The sequence below is a fragment of the Narcine bancroftii genome, chromosome 6 (genome assembly GCF_036971445.1).
Source record: "Narcine bancroftii isolate sNarBan1 chromosome 6, sNarBan1.hap1, whole genome shotgun sequence".
In the NCBI taxonomy this organism is placed as follows: Eukaryota; Metazoa; Chordata; class Chondrichthyes; order Torpediniformes; family Narcinidae; genus Narcine; species Narcine bancroftii.
In genome coordinates this window covers 214,305,084-214,326,604 of record NC_091474.1, presented here as the reverse complement: position 1 = coordinate 214,326,604, position 21,521 = coordinate 214,305,084, and the positions used below count along the sequence as shown (strand labels likewise).

At 43.7% G+C, this 21,521-nt stretch overlaps 1 protein-coding gene across 3 annotated transcripts in view; it reads left to right on the top strand.

Moving 5' to 3' along the window:
* The first annotated feature begins 1,992 nt into the window (after positions 1 to 1,992).
* The window catches only part of cyb5r4 (cytochrome b5 reductase 4), a 121,912-nt gene continuing 102,383 nt past the window's right edge, over positions 1,993 to 21,521 (top strand). Inside the window, exons 1-2 of one of the 3 annotated variants that reach the window (XM_069887451.1) lie at positions 1,993 to 2,189; positions 15,746 to 15,899. In XM_069887451.1, coding sequence (XP_069743552.1) covers positions 2,118 to 2,189; positions 15,746 to 15,899 — 226 coding nt within the window. In that variant the 5' untranslated portion in view covers positions 1,993 to 2,117. Of the gene's footprint in view, positions 2,190 to 12,186; positions 12,380 to 15,745; positions 15,900 to 17,713; positions 17,779 to 21,521 lie in introns of those variants that run through there. The other 2 variants (XM_069887452.1, XM_069887453.1) reach the window with 2 other exon arrangements.

Here is a 21,521-nt window from a genome sequence, read left to right as displayed (position 1 = left end):
TATTGCAGGAGGTGGGATATCTCAGTGAAATATTTCAAATATTGAGAGACATGGAGAGAGAAGATGTTGAAAAGTTTCATATTGAAGGAGAGGCTGGACAAGAGGGTACAATTTCAGGATCGTAGGACATCCACATAACAGAGATGTGAAGGAATTTCTTCAGCCTGAGGGTGGTCAACTGTTGCCACAGGCCACAGTGGAGGTGAGGTCATAGGGTGTAGTAAGGCAGAGATTGACAGGTTCTTGATTAGCCATGGCATCAAAGGTCATGCAGTGGGGCTGTGGGAAAATAGATCAGCTCATGACAAAATAGCGGGGAATACTCGATGGGCTGAATAGCCTTTTTCTGCTGTGATGGGCCCAGAGAACCCCAAAATCCAGCAGCAATAGATATTCACCAAGACAAACAGTTACTTAAACAAAAGTTACTTTTAATTTTCTTTAAACATAAAAACAGGATCAAAATTTAACTTATTACTATTAACTTAACCTAACTTAACCCTCTCCTAATTCTAAGCGCATGTGTATGTAATGGGTGTGTAAGTTCAGAAAAGTTCTTTGATTCACAGTCCAATCTCACTTCTCTCTCCTCCAAGTTCACAAGTATCAGGCAATTCTCATATTGTGCACAGAATTTAACATTTATGAATCTTCACCAGGCTATGGTACTTGAAAGATAAATGGTTACCGCTCAGGAAGGTTTTTGTCATTTTTCAGAGAGAGATTTGTTGCTCATTGGATACACACAAACTGTTTCCTTCTGATCAGCCACTCAGGGTCTTGTCAAAGAAACTTGCCCCTAATCAGGGATTTTCAGATGATAACCTCTTTCTTTGAGGTCACCACAGAGTTCCTTTTCTGTTTCCCTTATCTCAGGTGAAACATTATACAGCCAGCCATCTCCTCTTGTATGGATCACAAGGGCTATGAACAGACTGAGCTCAGAACTCACAACCTGTCTTCAAAATGGGGTTTCAAACAAGCTGCCAGCTTGCCATGCTGCAGAAACCAGTTCTCTCCCTCTTTCTCTTAGAGAAAGCTTGTTTGGCCTCTTCTCTCTCTCTGCTTGCAAAACCACATGACCTTCTTAGAACTGCAAACTGCATTCAGACAGATTGCAGCACCGGGCCCAATCTTCTGAGTCCGTTCATCTATTGCTTTCCTAAACAATAATCCATTACGCCACAGTATGTCCAATTAACACCTACTTGTGAAGTCCTTCAGCAAAGCAGTTTCCATTGTCTTTACCAAGGCACTGGGAGCCTGGACTGTCTGGCTTGAGAAGAGCTCTGGCATTTTAAATGAGATCTGTGTGGTGAAGTGTTTATGTTTGTTTGACATACACTAAAAAAAACCCCATACAATTTATCTCCTTTAAAACATACAATATACAGTATAAAATATAACATAATCTGTCACTCTGCTCCTATCTTACCGCACAAAAACAGCTTCTTCCCATCATCAGATTTCCAAATAGACAATGAAGCGCACACACTATCTCACTTTCTGCTTTTTTGCACTATAAGGAGGAAAAACCCAACACCCAACCCCAACCCACCAATTTTCCCCTGCAACCGTGTCTGCCTGTCCCGCATCGGACTTGTCAGCCACAAACGAGCCTGCAGCTGACGTGGACATTTACCCCCCTCCATAAATCTTCGTCCGCGAAGCCAAGCCAAAGAAAGAAGAAGAAGATTGTTAATTTTTATTTTTTAACATGTACTTTCTTGCAATATTTGAAGCTGCTGCAAAACAACAAACTTCGTGTCACGTTCATGTCAACATATTCTGAGTTCTGATTTTAAATGAGTATCAAAATCAGGATTGCCAAGCTCGCCTAGTTTAAGTTCTTAATGAGGCTGCTTAGTTCCTGATTCGGATTTTCAACATCTGCCAAATTTTACTCCAAAGACTGGAACGTCACTGCTCAAGAATTAAACTACAATTCTCATGATGCTCTTGTTTGTCGCGCATGCTCATTGTGAACTGGGGCCTAGCAGAGCCTTGAAGCTGGTCCCCGCGCTGGAGTAAGCCAGCGAGTTGGGGGGGGGTTAACGACAAACTCTGGGGATACGTCGCCTTCGTCTCTTTCGCATCACTGAAAGAAAGCAGAGACGATGAGCAAGTCCACTCAGTTCCCTGCGCCCAGTTCTCAGCAGCGGGTCTCGGCAGCATCAGGCAGGAAGAAGGTGAGCAAGGTGTCATGCTCGAAATTGGGCCCGGGCAGGGGCCACCCCTCCCCCACTCCTCCATGTCAATCAAACGGTCACGTGGTTAACGTTCGGCTGTTCCTTCGACAGAAGGAACTTTCCGAACCTGTTGCCTGCTGCTATATTGTTGGGGGTCTTGACAGTTTTCATTCGCGAAGTTTATCACATTGTTGGACGGGGCAAATGTTAATAACGAACAGTGGTGCATGTTGTGTCATAAATGACAAGAGTATTCTATTAGAGCATTATTCCCTGCTTAATGTAAACTAGGTTCTAATGAACAGTGAGGAAAGGGCTGTGTCTTCCCTGTCTAGTGCTTCATGTTGGTAACTTGAAATTCTCATTTAATATGAACATATTTTAGTCACCGTTGACCTTATTAAAGATGGAAATATGCTTGCCCAATTTCAGTAAACGACGTGCATAAATGGATTCAGATTATTTTGCATGCAGCTAACTCAGTGACATGGCATTATTGCTGCTAAAATCACGTTATGTTGTAGCTTCCTTCAATTTCAAAATTCATTTAAAGTGGATTGCTATTTCCAGGGCAGATGTGTTCAATTAAATATACTTTTAAAGCTGCTGATGGGAGAAATGGCACGAGGAATATTAAATATCTTTATCTAGATCTGTGTTTGAAAGTCCAATATAAGTACATCAGAAAATTGGGTGGAAGTAGGCCACATGGCATCTCAAACCTCCTCCATTCAATGAGACCACAAGCTGATCTCTCCAGACCTCATCTCCTGTGCCCGTTTCCCGTGGCCCTGAATTGATCTTCTAGCATACCCTCAAGGATTTAGCCTCCACCACTCTCAAGAGTAGAAAGTTCCAGAGATTCACCAACATCTTGGTGAAATTCCTACACACCACAATTTTAAATGACACACATAATCCTCTATGTCCCTTCATTAGAAATTCTTTCACAAGTTCAAATGGCTGGAAACATTCTGATTTCTACCCATCATGCTCCCTTGGGATCTTATATGTTTTAATAAGGTTACCCCTTATTCCTCCATATGCCTAAAATGAAGATCTAATTTCCTTACTCAATTGTGACACAGCAACAGTTCTCTTATTCCAGTAATCAGCTCATTGAATTTCTTTTGGATGTCCTCCAATACCAGTATAGGAAGTACCTGGGTTATGAGAATTGTTTGTAACTAAAAAATTTCATGTCTGAAATGAACAAAAATAATGTATGGGTGAGGAACACAGAAACCATTGATATAGAAGAGTGAGAAGGCAAGTCATTTTCATTGACTCATTGATTGAGCGGGTTGTGGGTATATGCAGAGCTTGATTAATCACCACAAATTCGAAGTTCACCATTGGGTTTTCTGACTAGCAATATAGGAACTGCCCAATTGCTATACTAAATTTTTTCAATGATTCCTTCATTTTCCAATCTGTTGAGTTCTGACTCAATCTTTTTTTTTAATTGCAAAAGGTACTGTCCTGGGCTTGTAGAAATAGGGTTTGGCATCAGGTTTAAATTTCAGTTTGGCCTGGACTCCTTGATTTTTCCCAGCCCTTTTCCTAAAACTGTTTGATACTTCTGAAGCATTTGCTCCAGCTTTGATTTTGGCTCGCCCTCAGTATATACATTCTTCACTGCCCCAATTTCCTTCCAATCCAGATGGATGTGCGACAACCACTCTCTTTCAAGCAACGTGGGTCCCTTTGTGTCAATGAAGTAGAGGGACCATCCTTTCGGTGTCTGTCTCTTAAATTCTATGTCTACTTTACATTTACCTAGCACTTTGACTTTCTCCTCTGTGACTGTCTTCAACACCATGTCGGACTGTTTCATTTTAAGATTGGGTAATATTTTTACTTTTAGTTCAGTGGTTCTCAACCTTTTTCTTTCCACTCACATCACTTTAAGTAATCCCTCTGCCATTGGTGCTTTGTGATTAGTAAGGGATTGCTTAAGGTGGTATGTGAGTGGGAAGGTGATATGCTCTATCAATGACTCTAAAGCTGTAGAATGAGGAATGATGGGCTTTATTACACTTTAGACTTGTAGCTGGCCTGATTCCAAGTTCTCGACTGAGGACAGTGAGAGGGTCCAGGGTCACAAGGGGAGGAATTACCAAGGAGCGAGTCACCAGTGGGGGACACACCAGCTATTCATTGACAGTCACATATATGCATATTTGTTTCACCACCATTCACCCCCTCTTTTAAAACAAAACCCCTCTGGGTTAAAAGTCCAAGAGGCTCAGCTGGTTGGGTGGTCTCCTTTGCCTCTGTGGCCAGCGCAGTTCCGCCAGGTCAATGGTCAGTTCCATTGCCGGTCGTGTGTCTTGGGGAGGGCTGGCACCATAGGAGGTGGGGCTTGGGTGTATAAGAGGGCAGTCATGGTGGAGCCACTGGAACAGAGTCTGGGGTGGGTGGGAGTGGGTCGTTAACCTGCACCAAGTCCCTGACGGGGGCAGTATGGTTGTAGGTCGGACCCGGTTGAAGGGGGGTGGGGAGTGGGTATGGGTCTCCGGCACGAGCCAGGACCCGGATGGGGACCGTGTCCTCAGGGCTGTCCAGGTACACCAAGCAGGCATACTGAGGGTTGGGGTGCAGGAGTTGCACCTCTTCGACCAACGGGTTGGACTTGTGACCCCTTGCATGTTTCTGCAAGAGGACGGGTCCCAGGGATGAGAGCCAGTGTGGTTCCAGTCATTGACTTCCTAGGGAAGGAAAACATACGTTCAAGTTGGGTTGCATTGGCAATGGTGCATAGTAGAGATCGGATGGCATGGAGTGATTCCAGCAAGATTTCCTGCCACTGGGACACTGCCAGGCCTTTGGATTTGAGAGCCAGGAGGGGAGCTTTCCAAACTGGTGTTTTCTCTCTCTACCTGGCCATTCCCACGGGGGTCGTCCTACTAGTGGCAATGCCTCTAGCCAACAGGTACTGCCACAGTTTGTCGCTCATAAAAGAGGACCCCCGATCACTGTGGATGTAATTTGGGTGCCCGAAGAGGGTAAATATGCTGCGGAGTGCCTTTATGACAGTGGCTGAGGTCGTATTGGGACAGGGGATGGCAAAAGGGAACTTAGAGTACTCACTGATGATGTTCAGGAAATGTAGGTTCGTGTTGGACGAGGCCAGGGGCCTTTGAAATTGACACTGAGTCGTTCAAAGGGGCGTGTGGAAGTGCAACCTGTTGGGCCAGAAGAACTGTGGTTTGCACTCTGCGCAGTCCCAACAGTGTTTGGTCAATGACCTGACATCCTCGATGGAGTAGGGAAGGTTCTGGACTTTCATTAAATGGAACAATCTTGTGACTCCGGGATGGCCCAGGTTGTCATGGAGGGACTGGAGGCGGCTGAGATGCACGCTGGTGCACGTCCTCCGGGATAGGGCGTCTGGTTGGGGGGGTGGGGGGGGTGGGGTCGTTGAGCTTGCCAAGATGTTGTAGTCTTGGGTGGAGAGCTCAATTCGCCGCCTCAGGCTTTTGTCATTTTTGATCTTGCCTCGCAATTTGGTGTGGAACATGAAACCAACCGTTTGTTGGTCCATTAGCAGGGTAAATCTCTGTCTGGCCAGGTAATGACACCAGTGACATACTACCTCAATGATGGCCTGTGCCTCCTTCTTGACAGAGGAGTCGCAGTGTCTCAGGACGGAAAAAAATGCTACTGGCCTGCCTGCCTGGTTGAGAGTGGCAGCCAGCATGAAGATAGAGGCATCGCTTTCCACCTGGAATGGGATGAATTTGTCCAAAGCATGCTTCGTGGCTTTGGCAATGTCTCCCTTGATCTGGGTGAAGACTGCCCAGGCTTCTGCCGATAAGGGGAAGGTTATGGATTTTACCAGGGGTAGGCTTTATCGGCATAGTTGGCCATCCTCTGGGAATAATAGGAAAAGAACCCCAGGCACCTTTTTTAGGACCTTGAGGTTGGGCGGGATAGGGAGTTCCATAAGGGGATGCATGCTGTCGGGGTCGGGGGCGATGACACCTTGTGCCACGACTCATCTGAGGAGGGCCAGACGAGTTATGCTATACAAACACGTCCTCATTGTAGCTCAAATTGAGAGAATTGCAAGGTTCACGACATGGTCCTGCTGGTCGTGGCTGCAGATGGTGACATTATCTATGTAGGGGAATGTGGCCTTCAATTTGTGCTTGTCCACCATCTGATCCATTTCTCTCTGAAATACCAAGACACCATTGGTGACTCCGAAGGGTACCTGGAGGAAGTGAAAGAGTCTGCCATCTGATTCGAATATGGTATACTGGCAGTCTCCTGGGAAAAGGGGAAGTTGGTAGTACGCCGACCTTGGGTCAATGGTGGTGAATGCCCTATACTGGGTGATCTTACTGAACATGTTGGCAATCCAGGGAAGGGGGTATGCGCCCAGCTGCATGAAGCAGTTGATCATTTGGCTATAGTCGATCACCATATGGGGTTTATTTCCAACCCTGACCACCACGACTTGGGCTCTCCATGGGCTAGAGCTGTGTGCTATGACCTCCTCCGCCAGGAATCACTGCACCTCGGACTTTATGAATATCCAGTCCTCAGCACTGTAGCATTTGCTCTTAGTAGCTATGGGCTTACAGTCCAGGGTCAGGTTCTCAAACATTGAAAGTGGGGGTATGAGAAAGGTGGAGAGACTGCAGGCAGGGGCTGGCTGCAGGGGGTCCATGAGCTGGGGGTCGTACACAGTGATGGGTGGTTGGGGCCCACCTAAACACCATCGTGACACTCCTAAACTGGCATTGGAAGCCCTGACCCAGAAGGATCGGTGCACAGAGCTGAGGCATTAACAGTAACTGGAAATTGTCATAATGTTCACTGTTAATAAAGAACACAATACCCGCGGATCTCAGCAGATTGGTCCTATGCAGCCATTGATATCATGCAGCATGTTGGTCTGATGTGGAGAGAGAGTGTAAGCAGTGTCTGGGTGGATGAAGCTTTCAGTCCTTCCACTGCTGAACTGGCAGTTGGATCGTTTCCTATTTACCTCAATCTCCATCATTAAGTGGGTGATCAGGTGAGGGCTGCCTTGATCCAAGATGATGGGACACCAGTACTGAGTCCCCTTCGGAGGGGGAGCTGGTTCGGTAAGATGACGGCCCCCATGTTGACCACGCCATCGCACCAGGAGAGGAGGATGAAGACGGCAGAAATGACATCGTCCACGATGGTGGAAATGGAGTCAAGTAAGATGGTGACCCCCAAGTCGGAAGTGATATCATCCCTCCAGGAGGAAGTGGAGTCAGGTTCGATGGCCAAACACTGGGGGTGCACGCGACCCTACCCAGTAGAGAAGGCTTTGATTTATGCACTCTCTTGTAGTGTCCTTTCTTCCCGCATCCCCAGCAGTGGCTTCTCTCTCCAGGCAGCGTCAACGGGGGTGCTTCTGCTGGCTGTGGCAGCGGCGCCAGTGGGGTTGGGGCCTCCCTATACGGAGATGGGCTGTGAAGACATGTCCTAAAATGGCGGTGCCCGCATCCCGCATGTGGAGGGCCCGTGGCCGGCCATGGTGGATTCTGCGTTGCAGTGGACAGATTCTAGAGTCTTAGTGATCTGGAGGGCCCTCTGCAACGGTAGCCTGTCTTCCTCTAGCAGCCGTTAGCGGATGTAATCAGACTTCACTCCAGCCACACAGGCGTCCCGGATCAGCTCTCTCACATAGTGGTCTGCCAATACTGGGAAATTGCCCCTACATTCTCACCCCAAATCGTGCAGGACCCAAAAGAAATCGTCCAGAGACTCACTGGGCCTGTTTTATCGAGACAAGGAGATACAGTGAGTAGACTTAGTTTACCTAGGGTCTGTAGAGGTTGTGGAGCCCGGTTGTGGCAGCAGGGTAAATCGTGCAGCCCGTGATCGCAAAGTACGCACAGCGGTCAACCCTTACTCGCAGTAGCTTGAGTTTCTTCTCATCAGAGTCCACAAGATCTTCAGAAGCTTCCAGAAAATCTGTGAAGTACTCGATCCACTGTTCGTACAGCTCTGGAGCTCTGGGCATCTGTGGGTCAAGGTCTAGCCTGTTGGGTTGCAGCAGTTTGTCATCCCATGTGGAAGATTTAAAGTGTTATAATTGATATGCTCTATCAATGACTCCAAAGCTGTAGAGTGAGGAACGATAGGCTTTATTACACTTTATACGTAGCTGCCCCGATTCCAAGTGCTTGACTAAGGATAGGGTGGGGGAGGTTGACCTTTATTTCAGGGTCACAAGGAGAGGAGTTACCAGGGAGCAAGTCACCAGTGGGGGATGGGCCAGCTACTCATTGACAGTCATATATACACTTATTTGTATCACCACTGAAGGGAAGGTTGAGAATCACTGCTCTAGACCCAATTGTTACGGAAATATTTTGCTTGAGAAAAATTGTCATTGGCCCATTTCCTTTGGAGTTATAAAACCATACACATAACGAGTCAATTAGGTACGATTAAAATAGTGGTTTTTAAACTTTTTTTTCCACCCACATTCCACCTTAAGCAATCCCTTACTAATCACCGATGGCATAGAGATTATTTAAAGTGGTGTGTGAGCGGAAAGCAAAAGGTTGAGAACCACTCTTTTGGTTAGATCTTTAGGGATTAAGGACACAGCTGGCCCTGTGTCCAACTCCATCCGAACAGGTTCGTTGTTAATTTTAACGCGAACCAAAATTTCCAATTTCCGATCCAACGCATTACGAATATACATTCTTGGAACCAGTGCTAGGGTTTTCATCGTTCTCCATGATGTTTTTCACTTTGGACGACTGATTTTTGTATTTCAGTTTCTGACTTTTCTTCTTTAGACAATCCTCCTTTTCTTTACTTTCTTTTTTGGACTTGATGCGTCCCTCTTTATCACATAGATGACACTTTAGAAGTAACAGTGATCAGGACTGTGGTTACTCCTCACTATTCTCAGCAGTTTATTTTTCCCACCACATGCTGCTCCCCTTGTATAATATTTATCCATATTTTGTTTGGCCATTTCGAAACTCACTTCTGTATCAGATGCAGACCTAATGTCTAAATCTTTTCTGCTCAGCAATTGTTGTTGGGCATTGCAGTCAGCCAAACTATCTCTTAAAGCCTCATCCAAGAAATCTTCAAATTACATTTCCGGCATTGTGGTGCTCTAAGGTAGCAGCATGCAAGCACAAACTCAAAAGACCGTACAACAGGCTTTATTCCAGTGAAAGACTGAACACCAGTTCAAGCCTTGGTTGCTCCCCATGTGACTGGCTCAGGAGGGGCCGGGTCTGGTTTATATTCATGTCGGCTGATTGACACCCGGCCAAGTGGAGTCAGCCCTTTAGGTGGTCTTCCTGCAGGTACAGAGATTGCCCTCTGCAGTAGGCTGGTGGTCGTATCACGACATTCACCCCTCCTTATAATTAAGTCCAGTGTGGGGGGGGGAGGTGTAAAACGGTGCCAGATGGTATTTACAAATTCAGGCGGTACAGCGGCCGTCGGTGTCTCTGGGACCATTGTAGGGTTGGCTCCTGGTCAAAGGTTTGTGAGGGCGTGGTTGCCTGAGGGTTGGCTGGGCCCGACATAGCTGTGGCGGGCATCACTGTGGGCAGCATGGTGTCTATCTATAGGTCTGTCCGCGGGGGGGCGGGGTGGCAGGTGGGTGTGGTCTGCCAGGAGTGGGGGCCACTGGAAGGGTGGAAGGAGGAGGTCAGCCCCCGAATCCTGGGTGGGCCATGGGTACCCATGGTGGGGAGGTTGGGCCAGGTAGTCATGATGTAGGGGGGTAGGGCCACTGCTTGGTGCCAGATCCCTGGTCGAGACTGTGTCCTCATGACCGCTTGGGTACCTGATGTAGGCGTAGTTCTGGTTGGCATGGAGGAGGAGCACCTGCTCAACCAGCGGGTCGAACTTGTGGGCCCGCATGTCTTTGCGGAGGAGCACCAATCCTGTAGATTGAGCCAATTTGGGAGGGAGACCTCAGTTGCCGATTTCCTAGGGAACTAGAAAAGGTGCTCGTGAGGGGTCTGATTGATAGCCGTGCACAAGAGCGACCTAATGGCATGGAGTCCCTCAGGGAGGGCCTCTTACCAGTAGTCAACGGACCAGCCTTTGGATCTCAGGGCCAGGAGGACTGCTTTCCATATCACCCTGTTTTCGCGCTCCACCTGACTGTTGCCCCTCGGGTTGTAGCTAGTAGTGCGACTTTCCACATAATCATACCAGTCTTCTGATTATTTGTATTCTCCAAAACGTCCTTCCCCCATTTTAATTCTTCTTATCTTTGTTTTTTCTCTGTTTCACTGTGAATGAGCACGTGTGGCTCAACCATGGCTCCAGTTTTTGTTTTTCCACATCTAAATCTCCCCTTCAACGTTCAGAGTTTTCATTTTTATCCTCGTCACCAATTTGTTTCTTCTTTCCTTAAAAAAAAATGCACTCACACAAGAAGTTGGTGCCTTGTTAGTTTTTAATTCAAATCAAAATGGTTCCTCCCAGCCACACAATACAATGCTGTTATGTGACGTCAGGTGCCTGTGTATACTCGCAACAGAATATTTTTTTAAAGGAAAGAATGCACAACATGAGCTGACTCAGCTCAACAGTCCCAGCTCTGCTATGTTCAACCCAGCTCCTGCTTGTTACGGCTTTTGTGAGTCAGGTATTCAAAACCTAAGGAGGCCTATATATATCCTTCCCTAGTTATTGGGTTAAAAACTGTGCAGTACTCCAAGTGTGGTCTACAATTGTAATACTACTTCTCCATTTGTAAACTCCAGCCTTCTTGCAATAAAGGTCAATATGCTTTTGTTTTCCTTACCACTTGATTCATCCATCTGCTCATTTTTTTGCAATCCATAAACCCAGATGAGTTTATAATCTCATTCCAGATACTGATTGCTTGTGAGTAATTTCCTTCCAACTGTCCTACTTTTGTCTTAACTACCGTAATTTGTTTTGTTTCCTCTATGCCCTATAATTCTATTTATTTTGAAGTTGCTAAATTTAAAATTTTAATGCTAATTCACAATCTTGTAAATAATTAAATCCCTCTAAATTGCCTACTTTTATGACAGAGATTCAGTTTTTCTCATTTCTGAAAATTTGCTTCAATAATTTATTGATTTTTTTTTGCTGCCATTTATACAGATACAATTATGAATGAAGAGTGTTACGGAGTCCAGAGGACCCCCAAAACCAGCAGCAATAAATATGCACCACAACATAGGGTTACTTAAACAAAAGTAGTTTTTAATTATAATTGAACAAGAATAAAGAATTAAACTTTTAACTTATTACTATCAACTTACTTAACCGACTTAATCCCCCCCCCCCCCCCCCAGTACTAAGCGCAGGTGTATGTAATGTATATTTAAGATTAGAAAAGTTCTTTGGATCACAGTCCAATCTCACTGATTGCAGGCAATTCTTGTTCTGTGCACAGGAGATAGCATTAACAAAGTTCACCAGGCTTTGGTGTTTAACGGGCAAATGGTTATCACTCAGGAGGGTTCTTGCTGGTTTTCAGAGAGAGATTCCTTTTCCAGGACATCCGCAACTGATTCTTCTCAATTAGTCTTGCTGTCGAAACGTGCCCTCTTCAGGGTTCTCCAGATGATCCTCTTTCTTTCAGGTCACCTTTCACACCGCCAGTCTTCTCCTTTGACCAGGCAGCCTTCCAAAGTTTGCCAGCTTGTCCCTCTGGAACTGATTTCTGTGACTCCTCTCTCTGTTTCACACCATCCCTCTCTGAGAGCAGAACTGTTCTGCCCTGCCTGCAAAGATCACATGCTCTCTCAGGCACGCTGCTGAATGTTGCTACTTTGTTGCTCTTCTGCAAAACGCACTCCGCAAAAGTCCTGTAAAAGTTCTGTTTTAAAATGTTTGTGTGCAACCTGCTCTAGCAATGCCTCCCAAGCCACCTCTAAATACTCTGTCACAAGAGAAAGACCAAACTGAGGGATTGCTGTGCTATTTTTATTCAGGTTTTTCCACATTCCCGTCAAAGGGCTCAGGCCTGGAATGTTGACTCTCTTTTACTTCCTATTGAGGCCTGCTGAGTTTCTCCAGCACTTTGGTGAATTGCTGCACTACTTTTCATGGGGCAGGCCCATGGAAGGGAATAACTTGCTTTCACTCCAGTCTTGTGGGTTATGAGGTGACTGATAAGGCCAATATGGGAACTGCAGAAGTTTCCACCTATGGAGCAGGAAATGGTGTGTGGGCAGGTAAGTGAGATTATGAAGAGTTGACCTGTTAATGTATGTTTTGGATGTGTGGGTTTGAGGTCCTCAATGCTATTCTTAAAGTTGCTTCTCCAAGTTGAGCAGTCATGGGTCGAGGATTCTCAGCAATCTGTGGGATACTACATCTTTTTCGAACATAAGAAATAGGAATAGAAGTCGTCCATCTGGCTTATTGACTCTCGATCATGGCTGATCTGGTCATGGGCTCATCTCTACTTACCTGCTTGTACACTATAACCTTTAATCCCCCATTCAAAAACAAAGGAAGCTTTGAGCACCTTTTTGAATCTTTTCCTCTTCCCACGTAGTAACCTCTGACCATGGCACAACTCAAAGTGCCCTTTTTAGTGAAAAACAGAAAAGTTGCAGAGTGCTGGGATATTGAATAGGAGGAATTCAGCAGTTCAGGCAAGGGTAGAATTGGTCAATTAATGCTTCAGGTCTGAATGCTTTATCAAGACAGAATAGGCGACATTATAAAGGGGAATCAAAGCTGGGGTGGAGGGTCCCACAGGTGATCGGGCATAGGAAAGAAGATGTGGGAGGTCGAGAGAGAGATCAATCATTTTGGAAGGAGGGAGGGAGAAAACTTTGTGTATGAGGGGGGTGGGGGGTGGAAGTAAGTACATGAGTAAGTAAAGAGGAGATGGAAACAGTGGAATCAGATTGGGGTGGGTGTTACCTAAAATTAAAAGAATCAGTGTTCATGGAGAAAGAGTTGAGGGTGTCTCATTTTCACCTTTGCTGTGCAGTCCCTATACACTTCCATTGCCCATAAGGTGGGTTTCAAGGCTCTCTCCTTTTTCCTGGACCTAACCTCCACCACCACTCTCCTCTGCCTGGCAGAGCACATATTTGCCCTCAATAGCTTCTCCATTGGCTTATCCCATTTTCCCTAAATCAAAGATGTAGCTAAGGGTATCTGTGCTGCAAACCTACACTGTCAAGGCTCCTCATACTCTCTCCATTATATTGATGATTACATTGGTACTTCCTGTACCTATAATGAACTCATCAACTTTGGTGTCCCAAGACCTTTGAGTACTGCAATGTTCACATCATTAGATTTAAGGCTGTCTGGGAGTAATATGATATGTTGCGTTTAGTCTCGTCTGACAATGGATGAGGCCAAGAATGGGCATGCCACTGTAAGAATGGTTGAGAGAGTTAAATGGTGAAGGAATGGTTGGGGAGTTTTTAAAATTTTGTCTAGTCTATGAAGAACCTGACCTGCACAAAATAGCCCAATGTGTATGATTAGGTCCTCAATCTTGTTTTTTTTTAAATACTGCATGCAGTAAAATCCAGAATCTACGGGGAATGTGGATGCTGATTATGTGAATTTTCCCGTTGCCTGAGACACACTCTTACATCTGCATTAAGACAAAACAGTTTAAAAGACAAAAGACAGTGCAAAATGTAAATTAATTTGGAAAAGAGAAATCAGCATTGCAGTCCTTAATTATGTAAAGTTCACTTTAATTAGAAAATTCCCGTAATTTACAAAATTTAAGTTTGAACCCCAGTCGCTGGCACTGTAACAGTGTGGCATGAACCGCTATGCTAACTGTGCCGCCATCATAATTAACCACCCCTCCCCCAAATTTACAAATAAAGCCTTACTAATATATTTAATAATATACAAATACAGATAAGGACTCTTATTTAGCAGGGATAGGGAGACACTTTGGGAGAGTTGCCCAGGGGCGAGCAGCATTGACTGATTTTCGTTCTGGGTGATGCCATTTTATTCAAACACAACTTTATTCAAATTTTATTAATACGGCGGGGCATGATCAGGTTCTCCACTGGCTGAATGCTTGCTCACATCTTCTCCAAGTGATTGTGTGTTGCTTGAGAGAACATTTACTTTTGTACTTATGAACTTTTATTTAAATTTTTATTTATTTTAATTTTATTTATTTATTTCCTCAAATTTTTTTTGCTAGTTGCTTGGGGTTGGCAGTTGCTTGCATTCTGGATACTGGGGATTTTATTGTATTAAAGCAATGTTGCAGGTAATTTGTAAAAGTTTGACATAGATTGAAATCATGAGTTATGAAGTTCACAGAACAGCATTGTCATATTTCCCTATGTAAGGCCGTGCAGTTTCAGTACAACATATTCTTCTGATATGCATTAATTTCTCTTACTTGGAATCTCATCAGTTGACCTACAGAAGATTGTTGCTCTTGAATGAACATGTGCTTCATTACTAGGAGAGATTTACAGAGTCTTAAGGAGACTGGAGCCGGATAATGATAAACAGGGCCCACACATTCCTTGTACAAGATGACCCTCCAAGGCTGACTGCAAAGTACTTCTGGCTGGTGGTTGCTAAAGATGCCTTTGCAAGGAATAATAGTCAATTAATACTTGTGCTTTGGGAAAGGCCGCTGTACCCTGTACCTGTTTTTGTCTCCTCTTGTGGGCTGAAGGAAAAGTGGATAAAGCCTCCTTGAGGAGGGAGTTTGGGTGATCCTTTTCTTGAAGTGGTGAGTAATAAACTGTGGGATCTGGAAGAAATCAGCAGAACCAGAGAGTGGTCCAGAAGTCGGAAATCTGAGAGTTCTGTGGCCTTGATTTCTACGGACTACATTTGAGGTTGTAGGTGATCATGGATCTCAGTGAAGCTGATGAATATAGGTTGAATGTTGACTGTTCACATAGCACATATGTGGTGTAATCAAAAGCTAATGCCAGTGTATTGATGAAAAATTGTACATAACAAGAGCAAACGACTGTATGAATATTGTGGCCTCAAAATTTACATTTATAGACCAAATGATTTGTCATTTGTTGCCATTTTTGCTATTGACAATTTTCTTGAGAGCCTATAGTTTAGCCAATATATTTTGGTGCATTTAAATCCTTAGGATATATGGTAACTATCATTGATTATATATGCGCGAGGATTCGCACATGCGAGTTGCACACAACAAAAACAACACCGACGGGAGGGGGGATATATGGTAACTATCATTGATTATATATCTTAATCAGAATTTTCATGTGATCCTCATGCATTTACAGTAAAATCAAGCAACTAGTAACTTAAGTAACTGACAAAAAAAATCACGGAAAATAAGTAGATAAAAAATACGAAAGTTTAAAATTAGAGCCACCTCCCTAGCGGTTAGTTTGCCAATCATGCGATCTCAAGCAACCCGCAAATACACTTATCCAGCATCTACCAGTTCCCATAGGCGCTGGATGCCAGGGGTGTTACTATATTAAAATTCCGGATTCTGTTTAGTGTTATGTACTTAAAATAGATCAAGATTTTCCTTTCTTTGGTCTGTAAAGGCATGGATGTCTCTACTAAAGCACTTTTTTCATCCCCTAAAGGTACAACTCAAGCCAGGTCGAAGTCTAATGGACTGGATTCATTTGATGAAGAGTGGGAAAGACATGACAGGGCTGAGGGGAAGGTTTATTGAGATAACACCAGAAGAGCTCGCAAAACATAATAAGAAGACAGATTGCTGGTTATGTATCAGAGGTAAGATAGAAGGCTTTATATAGGCTTTAAGGTGTAAGGTCGCTCTTATGTCACGTAGTAATACATAAAAATTGTGATATGCATGATATATTTGAACTTTTGTCTACCATAAGAGAAAGGTAGAGTAACCAAGAGCATCCCCCAGCACCTCTAACAGTGAAGGAAGGATAAAAAAATAGAGTCCCTTCAGAGAGACTGAGCATCCGTGGATTTGTCTCCAGTGTTCCTGCGGCCTTTGCAGTTGCACATACTCCGTTTCAAACCATCGGCACCCAAACCTCTGATACGATCAGGAAGCCTTCAGTGCCTGAGGACCTTCGGTTCCCCTTGTTACCCTCAGCTCCCTCTCAAATCCCAGTTCCGATACCTTGTTCCCATGAGCCAGTGTCCAGCAGCCTTCAGCCTGCGTGAGTCCTTCGACCTCAAGTCGCCAACTGCCTGCAGCCTTTGTGATCCTTCAGCCGATGAGCCTATCACTGATCTGCTGCCATGGTCACCCTCCCTGTAGAGTGTCTCCCATGTTTCTTCTTCTCAGTGGCAGGTATCCTCCCCGTTTCCATTGCCCTGCTCCAGTCTGCTCCTCCCCGGAGTCTGCAAGCCCTCTTGGAATGCTGCCCAGAACAGGTGCCACCATCTTGGCCTCAGACCTCTGTGGTTGCAGGATTTTAAAAAAACTGTTGGCTCCTTTAAGACGCCATTTAAAGCCTATATGGAGCTGTCGGCATCAGGAAAGGGCTGTGGAAACTGGAGAGCAGCGCTGTGCTTCCACTCCCCACTCTCCTGTTCCACACCAGTGGTATTGGTGCCGTTACAGCAGCTTTGGCAGCGTTTCCATTTTTTTTTCTTCTTGGCTTCTTGGTTCCATGAGGAATGAGGCCTGCTTGGTTTCATGAAGAGTAGCAGTTTAAAAGAGAACGTATTCCAAGTAAAAATGGGAAAGGTGGAATGTGACATAGTAAATGTTTTAACAGCTTTCTCTTTGTTTTACTACATTTAAAAAGCACTTTGAAAATAAATTTTCAATTTTAATGTAGGTCAAATTACACTGGCTGGTTAAACCAGAAGAATGTGGAGAGAAATACTTTTTGTTTTGAATACTTTATTTAAAATTTTAAGCCACATTATATTCAAATATAATAATTCATATACAAAAAAACAATGTGGTATATACCAAATCCCTCCTCCCCCCCACTTCCACCCATCCACCCCAATACCCCTCTCTCCAATCTCTCCCTACTACCCCCAACCCCAAAGATAGACGAAAGAAAGAAAGGAGATACATCCATCAATAACATAATTAAATGCCACAGAATAGGATACCACCACCACAATGTTCCGAAGAAAGTTCAAATCTTTAAACCCATATAATCGAAATAAGGGCTCCACATTTTTCGATTTAAAAAAAAAAGATTATTATCACCTAAATTATACATGATCTTTTCCAATAGATGCATAATCTCAATTCCCTGTGCCATCATTGTAAATTTAAATCAATCTCATTTTTCCATGTAATCGCTATTGATGACAAATTGTACATAACAAGAGCAAACGACTTTGAGTATTGTGGCCTCAAAATTTACATTTATAGGCTAATCTCAAAAATCCAGTTTGATATGCCTACTTAATATCATTTTCAAACAAAACATTTTAACATTACCTAATAAATAAAACAATTTAATATTAAAATTTTTCTCTAAGTTGCGTCAAAAAAGGTTTAATAGTATCAAATGACCAAGTAGAATGTAACAAAAAAGAACCAATTTCTTTATGACACCAGTGACTAATTATGTTATATTTTATATTGTATATAACAGGGGTCACCAACCTTTTTGAAACTGCGAGCGACTTCAAGGGGACTGAGTAATACGAAAGGCTACCAGTTTAGTACACACTTCTGAAATAACAAAGTTGCACGGTTTACCTTTAATTATATATTATTATTAATGATTAATGATATGCATCTATGTGAAGACACTGATCATGTTAATGATTCCTCACAATAATTATTAATACTGATTTAACAAGGTAGGAAACAGATATGTTTCAACATGCAACACTTTATTTCTATTAATCTCTGCAACTGTTTCATTTTCAAATGATCAGTTTTGCAACATCATGTCCCATTTTTACTAGCCACTAAAAATTTTTAACAAATCATGAACTATGTACCATGTTTGTACAAGTTGTCAATTATGTAAGATTTAACAAAAATCAACTCTCAAATTTTTAAATAAATCTTATCACATTTTGTACTAATCACCAAATCTGCAGCATTTTTTAACAAAATTATCATATATGTCACTTTTTACGAACACATTTGTCACAATTTTTCAGTATTTGAATTTCTTGGAGTCAGTAAAAATAAACTACCATAAAAGATGGGTAAATTAATATAAAAACTTATCAACTCCAGCAGAATTTAACTTTGCTATGCCACTGCCATGTTGCCACTGACAACATCTGGAATCTGTTTATTTGTGAGTGGGAAGCCTGGCATTGCAAGCTGCTCACCAGGGAACTGTCATCTGGGGTGTGACTTGACACTGCAACTCTGAGTGAGTCTTGCAGATGTGCATCAATGAGGTGTGTTCTGTGTTTGTTCTTGATGAAGTTCATGTCAGAAAAGGCTGATTCACAGAGATAGGTTGAACCAAACAGGCTGGCAACCTTCATAGCTGCTGTCCATATACCATTGTACTTTTCTGTGTCCACAAGGCATCAAAAGTTTGGTGCAGCCTGGTAGGCTTTAAGGTGGAGGACATTCTGCAATGCTATAATTTCAATCTCCACCTATCCAGCATGCAAGTTGAATGTTGCTCTTAGTTGGTCAGCAATGCATGTGATGTCCACTTGCATGAAGGGATTGGAAATGAATGACACACATGGCTCAAGCTGATCAAAGTCACAAAACCTGTTCTCAAACTCTTGCCCAAGTCGGTTTATGAATTGAGAGTACTTTTCTGCAACATTGTCAAAAGTTTCAGATGCAGAAGCATTGGCTTTCAGCACCGAATGCACAAAGGGGAAGTGTAGCACTTTTTTTTTCACTGTATATGCACCAAGAAAAGGTTAATCTTGGCTTTAAATGCATTTACAGCACTTATCATGTCAGCAACAATCTTACCTTTGCCTTGCAGCTCCCAGTTCAAGTGGTTTAGTTTCCCAGTGATGTCCGTTAAAAATGCAAGGTCAAGTATCCACTCAGTGTCCTCCAGCAGCAAGGGGTCTTCGCCTTTGGATTGCATGAACTCTTTGATTTCACCCAAAAGTGACAAAAAACATTGCAAAACTCGTCCCCTGCTAAGCCATTGGATTTCTGTGTGTAGTAACAGGTCACTATATTCAACTGACAGCTCCTCCAATAGCACCTTGAATATCCTGTATTGTTCACTTTGGAGCAGATGCCGTTTATGATTTTCATGGCGGGAGTCATCACATGCTCAAAACCGGTCACTTTTGCACATATCGCCTGCTGGTGAAGGATGCAGTGGTAATGTAGAAACGTTGGCAAGTCTGTGTCACCTTTACAATGTGCGATGAAACCTGCATGTCGGCGGGTCATGGCAGGAGCTCTGTCTGTAGTCACTGATACCAGCTTTTCCAATGGTATCTTTTTTCCACGAAAAACCTCTTCACTGCGTTATAGATGTCAACTCCCCTCGTAGTTTACTTTAGGGGCAGTAGTGTCAGGAGTTCTTCTTTTGTGAAGAAATCATCAAACATCATCTGGATAAAGATTATCAGCAGCGCTGTTCTGCTGCTCTCCACGGATTTGTCGCACTGGATGTTAAACCACCTGCACTTCGCCAGGTCCAGGTCTAGCTGGGTCAAGTTTCTGACATAGCCGAAACTCTTCTAACCATCGTACTTGCCCCCAATTGGACATCGGAAAGAGTGGATATGACATCAGTTCCATTCTTCTCGTCTTTAAACACAGTGTTTGCAATTATCATCATCACTTCTTTGAAAACCTCCCCATCTGAAAATGCCTTTTTCTTCTTTATCAAAGAAAGTGTCGGTCTGAATGAGGCTTTGTTTGTTTTTTTGGAGATTTTCACCATGAAAAAAGACTGCTGTTTGCCCAAAGCTGCCTTTAAATCATGGGCTTTTTTTGCCCGTAGTGCGCTGCCCGGTGGGTAGTTAGCATGGTAACTTTTGTGACACGAACTGAAGTGTCTCTCCACATTGTGCCACTTTGCCATCGCCACAGTCACCCCGCAAATGAGACACACACAGTTTTCTTTCACAATAGTAAAAAAGAACTCTTCCTCCCTTTCACTGTGAAAATGATGTTTTCTTTCTTTTTTCTGCCATACTTTTGAGAGTAGAAACTGCATTTAGCTCGTCATCTTCGCAGCACCCCCTAGCTTATTCAGCAAAAGCTGCGGGGTGGAGTGACCGGCGGGGAACTGTGGGGCTGGAGTTGCCGGCGGGGGGAGTATGGGGCTGGGGCAGCCGGCGGGGGACTGCGGGGCTGGGGCGGCTGGCGGGGGACTATGGGGCTGGGGAGGCCTACAGGTGACTCATGTGGTCCCTGTAGGCGACTTGGTGCTCGCGGGCAGCTTGTTGGTGACCCCTGGTATATAGATATGTTTTAAAGGAGATAAATTGTGTGGGGGTTTTTTAGTGTAGGTCGCAAACAAACACTTCAAAACAGATCTCATTTAAAATGCAAAAGCTTGGCTTAAACTAGACAGACCAGGCTTCGAATGCCTTTCAAAAACTTTGAAGAATGTTGGTGTTAAATGGACATGCTGTGGAGTAATGGATTATTGTTTTGGAAAGCAATAGAGGAACGGACTCGGGAGATTGGGTCCGGTGCCGCATTCTGAGTCCAGTTTGCTGCTCTGAGAGGGTCATGTGGGTTTCTCAGAGAGAGAGAGAAAATTCTGTAGAACGGAACTTAGAGAAAAACAGCAGCAGCAGCTGGAACTGGATCAGGACAAACCCATTTTGAAGACTGGTTGTGAGTTCTTAGTTCAGCCTGTTCAAATCCCTTGTGGTCCATATAAGAGGAGATGGCTGACTGTATAATGTTTCACTTGAAATAAGGGAAACAGAAAAGGAACTCTGCGGTGACCTGAAAGAAAGAGGTTATCATCTGGAAAACCCTGATGGGGCAAGTTTCTTCAGACGGCACTGAAGTGACTGGTCAGAAGGAATCAGTTGTGGGTGTCCAACGAGCAACAAATCTCTTTCTGAAAACTGAAAAGAACCTTCCTGAGCAGTAACCATTTACCTTTCAAGTACCAAAGCCTGGTGAAGATTCATAAATTTTAAATTCTGTGCATAGTATAAGAATACTGGTTAACTTGAAGGAGTGAGAAATAAGATTGGACTGTGAATCAAAGAATTTTTCTGAACTTACGCATTATATACATGAGCGGTTAGAATTAGAAGGGGGTTAAGTTAAGTTGATAGTAATGTAAAAGTTTGATGCTGTTTTTATGTTTAAAGAAAATTAAAAACAATATTTGTTTAAGTAACCATTTTTCTTGGTGAATTTCTATTGCTGATAGGTTTTAGAGTCCTCTGGGCCCATAACACACCTAAAACATAAATCTGAAGAAATTACATAACTCTTTAATTTTTCAGGAATTAACTATAACTCATGTTTAAAAT